We start from the raw sequence: 17,085 nt of genomic DNA, 5'->3' as shown, positions 1-17,085 counted from the left end.
GCTTTGACAGTGGACTTGAGGGCTTTTCCTTTTGTTTCTCTCCTCTCTTTTTTTACTCCTGTGGCTCCGGCTCAGTCGCTGTGGTGAAAGGGAAAGGCAAAAGTAGGAGCTTTCTAGCTTTTTAATCCCAGAGAATGAGCTTCACAGCAGTTCCCTTCAAGAAAAGTTTACTTCCCAGAGGAGTATGTAGTATTACACAGACACTGACTCATGAGACACAGAGAGAGAAGGAGAAGAGTGACTGTGAGCATATGTGAGAATGGAACCTGAGCCAGCAAGGAGGACAGAGACTGCACTAGAGATGAAAGGGAGTTCTGCCTTTCCTGAAAGTTACAGTATTAGTTTTTGTTTTCATTTTTTTTAAATCAAGTTGACTGCTCGTTGTGTTTAAAGTATTTGTTCTGGAAAACTAAAGTTGGAGTCTACCAGACTGAGGTTAGAAGCATTTTCTTTGGCAGCAAGAAGATACTTTTATAGAAGCCATGCCTGTACTTGGGGTTGCCTCAAAACTGAGCCAGCCAATTGTTGGGTCAAAGCCTGTTCATACTACGCTTCCGATACCAAATCTTGGCACTACTGGGTCACAGCACTGTTCTTCAAGACCCTTGGAACTTAGAGAAACAGAGAACTCAATGCTTTCTTGTCAGCTCACATTAAAATCCACTTGTGACTTTGGAGAGAAGACATCTATCCAAGGAAAAGCAAAGGAGACAGAAGACAGTAAGGTTAGTGGCTGAAGGTTACCTGCAGACTTTTTGTAGTTATCATGAAAACTTCTTTGTAGGTGAAATTTAAAGTATGCTGTGAAATGAGGATGATTAGTGGAGGAACATCAGTTTAAGAATGTAAGTAACCTGAATACTGAGAAGTTTACAGTTGCTGTAAAAGTTGTGAACAAAATTCTCTAAATATGCATACATTGTAATTACTTGGTATTACTTACTGGTGAAGTGGCTTATTATTCCTAGGTATCATTTTATTCATGATAAGCATACTTAATAACAGATGTGAAACAGAGGAACCGTTTTTTCATATATATTACAAAAAAAGTGAAGGTATATTTATCGTAACTCATGCAAATGCCATCATTTTTTTCCACTGAATGTCATGTGTACTTTAAAGAATCTTGGTTTAAATACTTTAATTCAGAATTACTTAATTCCTTGCCAGTTGATAGTGATAGATTGCTTGCTTTCCTTAACATGCACATTTCTCTGGATTTTTCCTTGTAAATTGAAACCCTACTGTTTTACTTATTACTGATATCTTTTTCAGTCATTTAATTTATAGTGTTTTGTGAGCAGTTAAATAAAAGATCTTGGCTTCTGAACCACATTAGAATATTTTTTTCTACATAGTGAATGTTAATATCAACCTGCAGTTGATTAACTTTATGGGAATTCATATGGACATATGAATTCATATGAGTATCACTGTTTAGTGCATTATGAGGTCAAGTTTTTTAAAGCATTCCACTTATTCACCTCTGGCATCTTAGAAAATATTTTTCTTTTACTCTGTTACTAAGATATACTCTAATAGAGAGAATGTGTAAGCATCATATAGAAATAAACTCTTTTTATCAGAAACCTTTATTTCATTGATCTTTACCTATTCAAAGCCTTTAAGGTACAGCCCCAATATATTTCTCCATGAAGTCTTGCAGCCCCTAATCCTTCCTTTCCTCAATTGTGATTTCTTGCTTAGAATACTGTGACTCTTTAAAAAAAATCTTCTTTCTAAACACAGTGATCAGCTATCATTTTATAATACAGATAAGAAGGTAAAGGGACAGGAAACCTTACAACACAGCTAGAACAGATACTAAATATGTTCACATATTTTGAAGAATACAACTGATATCAGTGAACAATTGAACAAAATGCTGACTGAGAACTTGATCTGCTATATAAAGTTTCACTGAAAACACACAAGATATTGCTTTTTAACTACATTGCCTACAATTTTGAAAAGAAGAAAACATAACTATGTGTTTACTCTTTTGAACTTGAGGGTTTTTTCTTGTTTGCTTGACCTCTAAATTTTGGTGGTACTCACGGTTCCTAACATGGTTTAGGGGAATATGTAGAGAAAAGGAAACCAGTTTTCTAAAGGAATGCATTTTTGATCTCTAGGAATCATCTCAGCCCTATATTGCCAGCAAACACTGGTAACATAGGCCAATGTGGAAAGAATTTGTTCTTTGTTTTTAACTTTATTTTATATTCTGACATATGTCATAATTAAAAGTTAAAGTAATTAATAAAACCTGCCTGTTCTTTAAAGCTCATTTCAAGAGTCACAGAACATGTAAACAATTTTCTATCAATGCCTAGAGAAGACTTTATAGCCAGCTGGGTAGATCTAAAGAAGCTTTTTAAGAGGTGACATTTATGTGTATTATAGATTGGGCATTTAAATTTCCACTCCATATTAGAGATATTACTTATGCTTTGTTCACATAGTCTTTGCCATTTGAAAGCAGAAGATATTTAAAAAACAAAATTTGAATATATAAGACACAAATAGCAATATTAAACAAGCAGATTTATTAAGTGGGCAACTAGTGGTAAAGGGTTGCATACTCTGTGTGTAAATTTAGGGAAATCCTAATTAGAAAGAGTGTGCAGAGGAACCTACATCAACTACCTGGGATTTAATGGATTTCTAGATGTCAGATAAATGGAAGAAAATGCATCCTTTTGAGGAACTAGTTGCATATAAACCTACCCAGTGAGTAAACCATTGCGACTCCCCAGATTGCTTATGGAAAGATTTGGGGCCAGATGATAAAGAGAGGCAGGTGGTGTGTTTTTTATTTGTTTGTTTGCTTTTTAAGATAAGCAATGTGGAAGACTCTTAGGTAAAAATGAGGGGGGAAATTACTCTGGCAAAAGTATTTTTAAGATATTTTATTGAAGAAGAAAAGAAATCAGAGTCATCCTAGAGGGTCAAACACTAAATATATTTGTAGACGATTTGCTTTATATTGCATTCTGGACCCAGTATTTTTTTATAGAGGATCCTCAGTAAAGGCTTATAGGATAAATATCATTATCCCTGCTTTATGAATGAGAAAACTGAGGCTTAGATTAAATACATGCCTACATCTCAATACATCTCATAATATGGTAGAATAAAGATTGAAACTATATCATTGGAGAGGAATATATCCTAAACTACACCTGCTATTAAGGTGAGGATTGTAGGAAGGGATGGCAAGGGTTGTTGATTTATTTTCCTTCAATATAGAAATATTTCTGCATGGAGTAGTAGCCCTAGTGAATTGTAAATAAATTTGACCTTGTCTGTATCACATTTAGACTCATTGGCTCTATCCAAGAGCCTAGAGTTATCGGAAGACAGTTAAATTGGCACACAGTCTCTGGCGTATTGTTTGAATAATATAAACACACAAAAGGAACTCGACAATAGCGGTGTAGCAGCAGATGTCAATAGAACAGACCACTTGCTCTGGCTTCCAGCTGTTTCCTTCTTGGAGAAGATGCCTAATTGCTGAGGACTGTCAGCACTCGTGTTGGCTTGCTCACATGGAAGCTCTTCCAGTGCTGGCCAGGCCTACAGCTGCATAGGTCAGCTCGCAGGTCTGTCTCTAGATGATTCCTTTCCTGTTTCTGTGTGGTTTGTATGTTTGGTGTTTTGTATTTAAAGAAACATGATTATTTCTGTAGCTAGCAATTCAGGTTTAACCATTAAAATATTAGTTCTTTTCATTGTTTTGCCTTTGTTGTTGCTATGATATGAATGATACTGTGATGATACTAGAATTTTACAGCTTTTTTCTACTGCCAAAAGGCTTTGAATTTCAAGCGGTTTTATTTATTGTCCTTTGGATAATAATCTGTAGAACTGCTCAACACTAGTTCAGCAGTGGCCAACACAGTGAAATGTGAATGGAACTGAATTTATAAAATATGGGAAATATGTGTACGTAAGAATAATATCTAAAATGGGGGGGCGGGAATAAGGTTCAATGCCCTGAAATGAAAGACTCAGAAGAGACACAGTGAGGATTTTCAGGAGCCTGATGCAGGATCTAGGATTATTACCAGGGTTGTATATAGTTGCTATGACATTAATGTGTGAGCTTACAGTATGTAAGAAATTACCTCTCACAAATTTTGCTATGACTAGGTCTCTCATATTGCTATGAAACTATTTATCTGGATATAAGTTATGTATGATTAAATATTATTTGAAAGCTAGTTGTTGTTACTGTTGTTGTTTTTTATGTTGTTGTTGTTGTTATGTGCTGTCAAGTCACCTGCGACTCGTAACAAACCAATGTACAACAACCCTAAACCCTGCTCTGCTTGTGCCGATCTTATTGTCTCTGACACACCCACCACTATTACTCTAGTGACTGAATCAGTCCATCTCATCTAGGGTCTTCCTCTCTTGCTCTGTCCCTTCACGCTCCAAATCATGATATCCCTCTCCAAGGTCTGGCCCATCCTTGCAACATGTCGAAAGTATGCCAGACGAAGCTCTAAATAATTTCCTCCATGGAGCAGCCTGGTCTTACCCTCTCTAGAATGAACCTGTTTGTTCTCCTATCAGTCCATGGTATAGTCAATACTCTTCTCAAGCAACACAGTTCAAAGACTTTAATTCTACTTCTATCATCCCTAGTCATTGTCCAGCTTTTTGACACATAGCAAATAATTTCAAAGGACTTGGGCCAGGTACTGATTCTGGAACAGACTGCCAACTACTCATATGCAAGTTCAAGTTGAAGCTAAGGAAAATGAAATCAAACCCATGGATTTGATATGACCTTGAGTTTATCCCACCTGAATTTCAAAATAGTTTCAGGAACAGGTTTAAGGCCTTGAACACCAATGAGCAAAGACCAGATGAGCTGTGGGAGAATATTGATAATCTCATCCAGGAAGAGTGCTAAAGGTCATTACAAAGACAGAGGAGAAAGGAAAGGACCAAGATGAATGACAGAAGAGACTCAGTATTGCCTTAGAGGGCCAAGAAGCCAAAGCAAAGGGAAGAAATCAAGATACTAAGGAGATGAACAGAAGATTGCAAAGGGCAGCAAGGGAAGAGAAAGTAAAGTATCACAATGAAATGTGCAAGGAGCTGGAGTCATAAAATCAAAAGTACCAAACTCGCTAAGCATTTCTTAAGCTGAAGGAACTGAAGAACAAATTCAAGCCTTGAGTTGCAATACTTAAGGATGCCTTGGGCAGAAAAGCTATTTTTACTTTTAAATTGTCTTTTGTATCAATACTGAATGTGTATCTGCTGATATTTTGTGACATAATGTCTTCCTAGGGTTTTCTAATCAACATGTAGTCTTTTTTTCTTTAATAAAAATATGCCTTCATATGCCTTTTATGCTAATAAAACATAAAAATTAACAGGCATGTCATTAATTTTACACAAATAATAAGTATTGTAAAAAAAAATAACTAAAATGTTTTCCAGACTTAGATTTAGGTGACATGGTGAAAATAAGAAAAAAACATTGGAAATAAAAAATTTTAATTCAGCTTCTATATCTTAAGGAGGAAAACAATTTACATTATCTGGGCTTCAATCTCTTTATTTATACAAAGCAAAATGAAGATGATAATAGCTTCAAAAATTTTCTACGAGTGACATTTGTTATACCTGTTCTCTTTATCGTTCGTTCAGAACTTTGAGCCATAAGTTATATTTCCGTTAGGGTTTTTTCACCAGTGAATCTTTCTGAGAGGATATTTCAATCTAGGCATTAGCAACATTTTGGACCAGATGATTCTGAGTTTTAGAAATCAGCTCCATGTATTATAGGCTATTTTACATCTTCTTTGCTTATTATCTACTTGTTTAACATTTTCTTTGCTGACATCTACAGTCATTAGTGTCCTACCAATTGGAACCAATAGAAATGTTTCCAGACACTGTTAATTGTCCTTCAAGAAACAAATTACCCTCATCTGAGAACTGTTGCTGTAGTTTTAATTTGCAAAAATGCTCAACTCTCTACTATTTTAAACCTTCACTACCATCACTTCCTTCATTCTTCTTCAGGTTTTAGCTCTGTATATTTGACTTTTCAAGCATATGTCTTGGAAGAGTAGTTTAGGTTCGTTGCCAATGTTCCAAGCCTTTCATATATTCTAACTCCCGTGACCTCTAATTATTAATCTGTCCTAGCAATCATTAATGATTTATGGAAAGATATTTCTTCTTGACTGACAGTTTTTTTACCTCTTGTCCTCATTACTTGTAGAGTTTGATAACTCATGCCACAATTATCTTATTAGGACTTTCCAATTAGAAAACTGACCTTGGTATGTCATTTAATACTGATTCTCTGTTTATTATATTTAAAAATTAGAATAATTAAATAAAGTATCTTATAAGATTGTAGGGAAACATATATGAGATGTTACTATTAACTGTATGTGAACAGAGTATGTTGTTGTTACATGCCATCAAGTTGACCGTGACTTATAGCAACCCTATGCACAATGCTCTATGTGCATCATTCTCAATCCTGGGCCAATCTCACTGTCTCTGACCCACCTACCATCATTACTCCAGTTACTGTGTCAATACATCTCATCCAAGATCTTTCTCTTCTGTGCTCTCCCTCTATCCTTCCAAGCGTTATGTCCTTCTCTGAGGACTGGTCCCTCCTGGCATCATGCCCAAAGTATGTGAGATGAAGCCTTAAAATCCTCACTTCCAAGGAACAGCTTGTTTCACCATCTCCAGAACAGACCGGTTCAGCTCTCTGGTGCCTAACAGTTAATTGCAAAGACTTAGGCACATCTTAGTCTCTGGAATGACATTGTTGCTCATTAGCACTCTGGAAGGAGTTAGCATTCTGACAGCAGATCAGTATCTAGTGATTGGAATATGGAATGTGAGAAGCATGAATGTAGAAAAATTGGTCATTGTTGAGAAAGAAACAGAACATGTAAATATTGACATACTAGGCATTTGTGAGGAGCTCTGGTGGGTTAGTGGTAAGAATCTGTACAAAGTCACACAGTTCTAATCCACCAGCTGCTCCATGGGGGAAAGCTGGTCAGTCTCCTCCCAAGTAATTAACTACCTCTGAAAACCCACTGCAGGGTCCACTATGGGTCAGTTCAGACTCAACGCTACATAAGAACAATGGGCACAGGTGAGATGAGATGGATTGGCATGGGACATTTACATGGAGACAGTTGTCTGATCTACTATGACAGAAATGAAAAGGTGAGGACACTGGGATCACATTCACAGTTAAGACAACCATTTCCAGATCCCTCTTGAAATACAATATTTATTCTAAGTGACAGGATAATATCCATATGTGTACAAGGAACACCTCTTAATACCACCATTGTTCAAATACCTACATCAACAATCAATGCCGAAGAAGAGGAAATAGATTATTTCTACCAATGTTTGCAGTTAGAAATCAACTGATCATGCAGCCAGAATGTGCTAATGATAACGGGTGACTGAAATGCACAAGTTGGGAATAAAGATCAGTATTCAGAAAACAAGGGCTTGGTGTCAGAAATAAGCTGGAGATAAAATGATAGAACAGACGATATTGAAGCTTAAATGAGATGTTGATATTAACTATATGTTAGCAGAATCAAGTATTAATTTGCTAGTCAGCATTTGAAAAATATGTATTCTAATGTCAGAAAGGAATAATGCTGTACATTTTAAATATCTGGAAGAATGTGTTTGATTTAAAACAAAAAAAAATTGGAAATAGAATAACATTTACCAAGATGTGCAATATTATCTTATTCTTAAGAACCTAGATATTTTTTTCTGTAAAACTGTGTCTAAAATTCAAGATGTAATTATAAGCTAGCATGTAATTTTCTGCAGTTCTGCTTGGAAGTAAAGTAATTACCGGATGAGAGGGCAAAATGAAGAGATTGAATTGTGGCAGTGGGAAGAAGGGTATTAACTATAACACCAATAAGTTGGATTTATTTTGTAGAAGATTGGTGAGGAATTGTAAGTATCTGATTAAGTCTATATTTTCTAATGATGATATTGAAATATATGAGAAAGATACAGAGAATAGTTAAAAAATTCAAGAGTGAGAAACACAGCCTCCTTAATAAAGTATGCTGGCAAAGCTGGATTATCTATTTGCAGAAAATTAAAACAAAATCTATACTTCATACCATGTAAAAAAAATTAACTCACGATAGATCAGACACCATGGCACAAGACCTAAAACTATAAAGATCATCAAAGTAAAAATAGCGACAAACTTAGACGCTCTAATCTGTGGCATATCAAGTATTGTAATCAAGTGTAAAGGAAAATGCATAGTCAGCAGAGGAAAAGGTGGACTATTGGGCCTTTCTAAGTAGCAGAACTCTATGTGTGTCCAAAAGTTTCCCCCAAGGAGAGCCTAAGGAATGGGAAAAAAATACCTTTGGCAAAATTTACTTCAAAGAGAGGGGGGAAAGGGAACCTACAGAGTGGAAATAGTAATTGGCAATGGCATATCTGACAAGGGACACATTTGTCCTGTTTATAAAGAATTCCAACACCTCAACAAGTAAAAGGAAAACAACCCAATTACAAAATGAGAAGAGGTCATGTAAAGACATTCTACAAAATAAGACATTGACATGTACAACAAACACATGAAGAAATTCTCAAGATCATTATTTATTGTTGTTTTTGTTGTTATGTGCCTTGGAATCAGCTGCAGCTCATAGTGACCCTGGGAAGAATGGATCTGAACCTGGCGCTATCCTGTGGCATGCTAATTATATTCACTATGCTGAGTCCATTGTTACGCTCACCATGTCAGTCCATCTTGTTGAGGGTCTTCCTCTCTTACGTTGTCCACCTGCTTTCCAAAAATGATATTCTTCTCCAAGGACTAGCTCCTCCTAACAACATACTCAAAGTGTGTGAGACAAAGCTTCATCATCTAGCATTATATATTGTTGTTGTTAAGTGTCATCGAGTGGCAGGAGACTCATGTGACCCTATGAAAGAAAGCCCTCAACACTTGTGTGACTTTCATCCTTTTTCCAGGCTCATAGGGTTTCCAGAAGCAAGCTATTTATGGAAGTGGATGCCACTCTAGCTTCCAAGTTTGTTTTAATCGGGAATTCCATCAAACACTGTTCACCATGGGTAACCATTAACACATTTGACACATCAGTGTCACAGTGTTCAGCTTCACAGCAACCGCAGGTTACCACTGTATAACAAGTGACACGCACACCAGGGCTATATGACCTAAAAGAGTGAGCAAATACAAAGAAAAGATACAAATGAAAATAACAATGAGATATTCTCTTATCCTTTACCCTAGCAATGATAGTAAAGTTCAATGAGACAGTAAAACAACAAGTGCTGGAGATGGCATAAAGAAATTGTATTTATCTTACATAATTACTGGAAATGGAAAATTGAATAAGTATCATAGAAAGAAGCTTGGTGCTTTCCTAGCAGGTCAGAAATAGAAAAAAACACTTGATTGAACAATCCTACTACCAGGTATATACCATAATGTATAAGTGCTGTGACATGAACTGATGAATGCACAACATATTTATATCTACATTATTTATAATAGCAAAGAAATGGAAGCAAATGAGTTGTCCATGAATGGACAAATAATTAAAGAAAGTATGGAAAAATAATTAGAGAAACTACACTGCCAACCCAAAGGGACTCAATTCAAAGAAACCAATTGCTCTATGGGAGAAAGATTGACATTCTCCTCCTGTCTGATTTACTTCTTCTGAAAACCTGCCAGAGGTTTAGGTCTGATCTGGTTCTGACTTGATGGCACATGACAACATGGCATTTTACACCATTGAATATTATTATACAACTTAAGAAATACAAAGAATTCAAAAGACATTGTGTAACATGGATGAATCTATAGGATATTGTGCTGAGTGGCATAGATCAGTCACAAAAAAATGAATATTGTGTAAGGTCACTAATATAAAATGCTAAGGAAAGGTTCATACACAGGCAGAGATGGTACGAATGGCACAGAGTAGAACAGAATTCAGATCTGTTGTTCTTAGGGTTGCTATGAGTCATACTAGACTCGAACATACCTACAAACAACGACAGCACCTGAATCCCACTTGTTTGCAAAGCTAAGCTTGCTGAGCACCTTCAAGTGGAGATTTACAGGTAGAGTGAGATGGCTCTGAACACTTATTAGTAAGGGCTAAAGAACTTTTCGACACTTAACTGAACAAGACATAAGCCAGGTCTCGGGTTGATTGTAGAGGGTCAAAGAGTGGCCTGACTGCAGGCATGGCTAAGAAGAAGCTACATCAACTGAAGAACTTTATCTTGAGTCACTCTGGCTCTGAATGGTAGCCTGCTACCTCCTTAATTAAACCCATAAATATTGGGGAGGGGGAATCGAGTGAGACAGAGAGTGATGTTACAAAGATTTGGCTGGAATGCCTAGCACCAACAGAAGAAAGGCAAATCTAACTAATACTAGAATCTGTAGCTATTTGGATTAATTTGTTAGTTATGAACAACTCACTGACCCCTAATTCTTGAAGGATATAGATATTTTTTAAGAGAAATTCATAATTATATAGCAAACAGTAATTTGTGAAATCAGCAGCCAATAGTATCTAAAAACTAATGAAAGTTACTAATGTTTTTTGAGTACCTATTATGTGATAGATTATTTGACTTCTTTAGAAACTGAGCTCAGAAAAATTCAAGGGTAGAGCTAGAATTCCACTCAAATTACATTTGAATCTTCTTCTCTAGCTCTTCCTAGTAACAGTGCATAAACCACAGTAAAAATCAGTTCTATTATTTTCTATTTTTGTGAATATGAGTCACATAATAGGATAACAGAAAAAAAAAATCAGAAAATCATGGATTCCTGCCAAGAATGCTAAATTAATCCTTGACAAATTCCACTCTGAACTCTTCTTTCTACTCTGGCTTTCATTGTTAGTACAATTTTGCTTTAAGAAATTCTTTTCTTCAGTTTCTATTCACTGAAGCCAATGAAAAAAATTCAATATCTGTGGATGGTTCATTAATTGTGTGGCAAGAAATTCCAATGCTCCAGTAAAAAGAATCATTTGTTTACCGGGGGGCGGGGGGAAATAATGTTGTGATTCTGCCTGAAGAAAAGTGGTCAAATGAGAAGGATGAGTAGGGTGGCAACAATTCATCATGTACCCAGAAAAACAGGAACATTCACAAAAAAACCCCACCAAACAACAAAGGGCTCTCTTATTTTTGTCCTATATTAATGTTGAAATTGATCTCTTAAAAAACTGGCAAAAGTTTTGCCATTTTTGTAATTAAATGTGTTAATAATAAACTTTATAAGGAATCAAAAGCATTGTCTTTGTTATGGCAGTTGTTTTTAACAGTTAAGGTCCAAATGTCAATTGTTTAATATAGTATGAGTTTATTTTAGTGGCTATAACCATTCCACTTAATATGAAGAAGTAATAAACTATATCCTAAAGACCAAGTATAGCCCATTGCCGATTTTACAAGTATTTTGTGATTTTAATGAAAGTTTACAGAAAAGTTGGATTTTCATTCATTCACTAATGCACACTAATCCTCCCTTTCTTATACGTCCCCCTTCCCCCATTCTTTTTATACTAGATTGATAATTGTCATGCAACTCAAATTGTACATTTCTTTCAACTGTCCTTTCCTTCATGAGTTTCAGCACTGTGTTCCCCATCACATATCAGTCCTATTTTATAACATCAGTCTCATGCAGTATTTGTCCATTTAAATGAAATATTTCACTCAGTATGTCTTCCAGACTCACCCATATTTGTCTAGTCTTTTACAAATTAGTTACTTTTCAGTTCTTCATAATATTCCATTGTGCAAATGTACCATAATTTTTCTAGCCATTCTTTACTGATGGCCAATTGGTCTGCCTCATCTCTTCCCTGAATAATGTGGCCATAAACATGTATATACATGCATCTGTTTGAGTGAATTCTGATTTCTTTAGGGTATATTCCCATAGAGGGGTAACTGGATCAAATGGTATTTCTATCTACAGCTTCATGAAAAAGTGCCAGACTTCCTTCCATAGTGATTGTACCGTTTTACATTCCCATCAGCAATGAATGTTTGTTGTTGTAGTTGAGCTTCCATCCATATTGAAGACTGCAGTCCTTGATTTTCTGCAGCAAGCACTTCAGGTCCTCCTCAGTTTCAGCAAGCAGGGTGGTGTCATCTGCATAAGCAGATTGTTGATATGTCTACCTCCAATCTTGATGCCACACTTATCCTCATAGAGTCCAGCCTTCCAGATAATCTGTTGTGCATATAAATTGAAAAGGTATGGAGATAGGACACATCCCTGGCATACACCCTTCCCAGTTTTGAACCCTGCAGTGTCTCCTTGCTCTGTTCTGATGAATGCCTCCAGGTCCAAGTATAGGTTTCGCTTAAGCACAATAGAGTGTTCTGGAATTCCCATTCTTCTCAGTTTCAGCCTCCACATCCTCCCCAGCATTTGCTGTTTGCCACCCTGTTTATTTAACCTATTATTCCTGAGGTGAGATGATATCTCATAGTTGTTTTGGTTCCTGTCTTTCTGATAGCTAGGGATTTAGGAATTTCCTCATGTGTTTGTTTACCATCTCAATTTCTTCTTTGGGGAAGTTTTTGTGACTGGGTTGTTTGCCATTTTCTTGTTAAGGTTCTGGAGTATTCTGTTATTATATTTAAGGGTTGAGCACATTGGCAATGTAATTAGCCTACACTCTGAAACAATAACTTTTATCTCTTTTTTTATTTTATAAAAAATATAATTAGTTTTTATTGGTTTGCATACAAAATCTGTATACACTGTGCTTCATTCATATGCATTATGTTTCACATATTCCTCCATTCACAGGATGTTTCATACAATCATTCTCATGTTGTTGTTGTGTGCCATCAAGTTGACTATGACTCATAGCTACCCAAAGAACAATAGCTCTGAACCTTGTCTAACTCTGAGCAAATCTCCCGTCTCTGACATACCTGCCCCCATTATCCCAATAACTGGGTCAATTCATGTCATTTAGGGTCTCTTTTCCTGTGCTGTCCCACCACCCTTCCAAGCATAATGGCCTTCTCCAAGGACTGGTCCCTCCTGGCAACATGCCTAATGTATGTGAGACGAAGTTTCAAAATCCTTGCCTCCAAGGAGCAACCTGGCTCCAGGATAGACATTTTTTTTTCTGGGCAGTCCATGGCATGTTCACTACTCTACTCCAGCATCACAACTCCAAGTGTTTTATGGAAGCTGTTTTATAAAACAACTCATAAGTGTTTCATAAAATTAATCTCCATTGATCTTTGCTCACTATTACACCATCTTTTCAGGTCCTCAATGAATCCTCCTTGGTCATGATAAAGTGTTTTTTAATGTACTATTGAATTCTATTGGCGAAGATTTTGTTAAGTATTTTTGCATCTTTATTTGTGAAAGATAATGATCCATAGTTTCTTTTTTGGTAGTATCTTTATCTGGTTTTAGTATTATGGTTATGCTTGCTTCATAGAATGACTCTGGGATATTCCTTCATTTTCTATTTTTTTTTAAATAAGTAAAATTGATGATAGATCTCTGAATGTTTGGTAGAATTCAGCTGTGAAGGCATCTGGGCCAGGAATATCTTTTGGGTTATGAGTCTCATTTTCTGCTCAATTTCTTCTTTTTTATTGGGTTTGTTCATGCTTTCTCCATCTGTCCTTGTCAATCAGGATAGAGTGTGCATTTCAAGGAATTTTTCATTCCCTCATAATTTGCAAATTTATTTTCATAATATTCTGATATTATCAATTTCATTTCATCTGATATTGTTGGAATGCCATCTCTGTCATTTAATATTAAAATTATTTGTGTGTTTTTGGGGGGTTTTCACCCCATTTATTAAGTTTGTCAATGGTTTGTCTCTTTTGTTGACCATTCCAAAGAACCATATCCTGGTCTCATTAATTATTTTAGTCATTTTTTTCCATTTTCTATCTCACTGATTTCTGCTTTTGTCTCTATAATTTCCTTTGTCCTAGGAATTGTTGGGTTAGATTGTTTTTCTGTTTAATGGAGATGTTGAGTAGGGCATTGATTTTGCTTCTTTCTCCATTTTTATGTGTTTGCCTATTGCTATAAACCGTCCCCTGAGGTCTGGTTTAGCTATATCCCATAGGTTTTGGTATGTTATATTTTTATTATCATTTATTCTGAGTAACACTTTCATTTTATTTTTTATTGCTTTTAAGACCTAGTCATGTTATTTAGCTTCCACATGGGTGGGCTTAGAGAAGAGTTTTGATGTGAATAGGTCTCCATGTCATGCCATGTATAGGTCAGTGAGTATATGAATAAATATAATGACTTATCCTTGCATTACAGATTTGGGACAAATATTTTTTAACTTCTGGGACTTTTGAGAAATGAATGCGTACTCTTTCATTTTTTCAATGTTATTGTTGTTAGGTGCCAATGAGTCTCCTATGACTCGTAGCGACCTTATGAACAACATATCTGAACTTGACCTATCCTGTGTCATCCTCATGATCTCTAACATACCTGCTTAAGCCTGTTGGTGCTTTCACTGTGTCAACCCATCTTGTGGAAGATCTTCCTGTCTTTCTCTGACCCACTGCCTTTCTCAGCTAGATGCCTTTTCCCAAGGACTGGCCTCTCCTCATAACATGCTTGAAGTTTATGAGATGAAGACTCACTCTTGCCTTTAAAGAGAAACCTGGTTGCTTTTTCTCCAAGAGAGGATTGCTTTAAGTCAGGAAGCCTGGTAGACAGAAAGGGCCCTGACTTGGATGCCGACCCTCTGTGTGATCTCGCACATGTATCACTATTACTTCAACTTTAAAATTAAGACAAGCATATCAACTTTATAATTAACAACAGAGCGGTGGTCTTGGCTGCCTCTAACTTGACTCTGACTCACATTGACCTTATGTCAAACAGAACTAAATACTGCCCAATTCTGCATCATTTTCACCATTGCCCACATGTTTGATGTATCTTTGCTCTTATTGTGCCAATCAGTGTCACCAAGGATTTCTGCAACCTTGGTGACCTTCTATTTTGGCACATTTAATGTCTTCCTGAAGCAATTAGTAAGTCTAAAGATTTGTCTAAAGCAAATAAATCAGACAGTGTTCTCTTGTGATCTTTTAGGTTTTTGTTGGCCTGTGATCGGAGCATTCAGGAAATTTGAACGATGTGCAAAAATTATTAAAGTAATATAATTTTATAGTACCTAATATTTAGCCAATTTCTTTATTTTTGTAATAAAATGATACATTATAAATATAACAGATAATTCTTAGAACAAAGCTATCCACATTTAAAATATTATTAAGAATCAAACCAAGAAAAATTTACATACAATTCTTACAGAAATATATTTATCTATGTGTGTTATTCAAAATTCCCTGACTCCATCTACCTTAGAGACGTTAATTAGTGGAATACAAATGTGATTGCCTATATTGTTGTTGTTGTGCACCTTGGAGTCAGAACCAACCCATAGCTGAGCCCACTGGGCTTCCAGAGGCAGTAAATCACATGAGAGGAGATTGCCCATCCTTCTTCCACAGAGCAGCTGGTGATTGTAGTGCAGCTTCTTACCACTATGGGGTAGGGTCCTTATTTGCTTGTGCTAAAGTACAGCTTCATCCTAATAATAAATGGCTGGTTTCAGTCTTTTCTATATTAATTAAAAGGACCCAATCACTTTAATACTTTTAAAAAATGCTCAATATGTGTGCTTTTTAAAAAATGCTCAATATGTGTGCTTTTTAAAAGAAACATATATGTAAATCACATTTTCCCTTTACCACTGTTAAATTATATTTCTTTTACCCCTTATGATTAAGTAGATAAATCAACTTTTACCAAAAAATATTTTAAATACTGTGGTGTAATAAGTTCCTTTATATGGCCTTTACTTTTAATACTTTGAAGAAGAACTTAAAAACATGTTCCCCTAAACTCTTAGGAGTTATTTTTGCCCTCATTTTCCACCCCACAGGTTTTTTGGTGTTGTTTTGTTTGTTTGTTTAGCTCTTTTTCAAGATCTTTGACATTTCCTATATAAAATATAAGTATCTTCTGATTTGATACTATTTATTTGATTCTGGCCTTCAGCTTGCCATTTGGTTTGAATTCACAGTACAAGGGAGAGATTGGTCAATATCTTATGTACTTTAAGTTATGAACAATACAGAGGAAATGACTACAAACTACTGTAATAAGTAGTAAATCAAAGAATCTTTTAAATGGATGATTACGTGGACCAGGAACTGGAACTCTGATGAGAAAGGTGCAGAAGGGACCCAGTGACTTAGTGATGACAGGCCCAGAAGTCTCTTATCATGTTCAGTAGCAACAAGTCAGAGTCAATGGTGATAAAAGACAGGGTCAAGAAAGGCTTATCCTGAGGGAATATGAGGAAGCTTGTACCGCCAAGTCTGAGAGTTGCTGAGAAAACTGTCTTGTCCTGAAGTGGAAAGGCTTTTCCACCCTGCTTCCTGATCCTCAGTTCTAAGGAATAGCTTCCTGATCCTGGTCTTAAATTTTACTTATCACTTTCTTAATAAACCCCTTGGCTGTCAATATGGCCTGTGAGTTTTGTATATCCAGCTTGATGGATTAACAAACTGAAAAGAGAAGTGGAGAGTACTATGGGAAGAGCAATTCTGTCAGCTTTCAAAGGAAGGTTGGGGAGTCTAGGTATGTCGGACTGATTGTAGTCATTATATCACAAGGTCATTATCCTCCCTAAAAGAAGGCAGGATCTGCGTACATATGGTCATTATCCTCTCCATAAAGTTAGGTTTTGAAGACCTTACTACTAATAGTATTAGTACAACTACTTAACTATTTTTGCAAATACATAGAAACTCCCTTTACAATTTTAATTTTGACTATAACATGGACTCAGTGACAGAAATGGAGCTGGAGAGAGGATGATTGAATTTTGCACAATGACTTATTCATAGCAAATACATTTTTAAGAGACATAAACGCAGGTTATATACCTGGATTTCACCTGATGGTATGCATAGGAATCAGATCGATTA

General features: G+C 36.0%; 1 protein-coding gene across 3 annotated transcripts in view; it reads left to right on the top strand.

Moving 5' to 3' along the window:
* Positions 1–234: 234 nt before the first annotated feature.
* Positions 235–17,085, top strand: part of NAV3 (neuron navigator 3) — a 540,923-nt gene continuing 524,072 nt past the window's right edge. For all 3 annotated transcript variants that reach the window (XM_006882551.1, XM_006882553.1, XM_006882552.1), the window contains exon 1: positions 235–725. In XM_006882551.1, the coding sequence (XP_006882613.1) occupies positions 483–725 (243 nt within the window). In that variant the 5' untranslated portion in view covers positions 235–482. The remainder of the gene's footprint in view (positions 726–17,085) is intronic.

Source organism: Elephantulus edwardii, unplaced genomic scaffold, assembly GCF_000299155.1.
Source record: "Elephantulus edwardii isolate Elephantulus edwardi_28Jun2011 unplaced genomic scaffold, EleEdw1.0 scaffold00021, whole genome shotgun sequence".
Classification (NCBI taxonomy): domain Eukaryota; kingdom Metazoa; phylum Chordata; class Mammalia; order Macroscelidea; family Macroscelididae; genus Elephantulus; species Elephantulus edwardii.
This window is presented reverse-complemented; position numbering and strand designations above follow the sequence as displayed.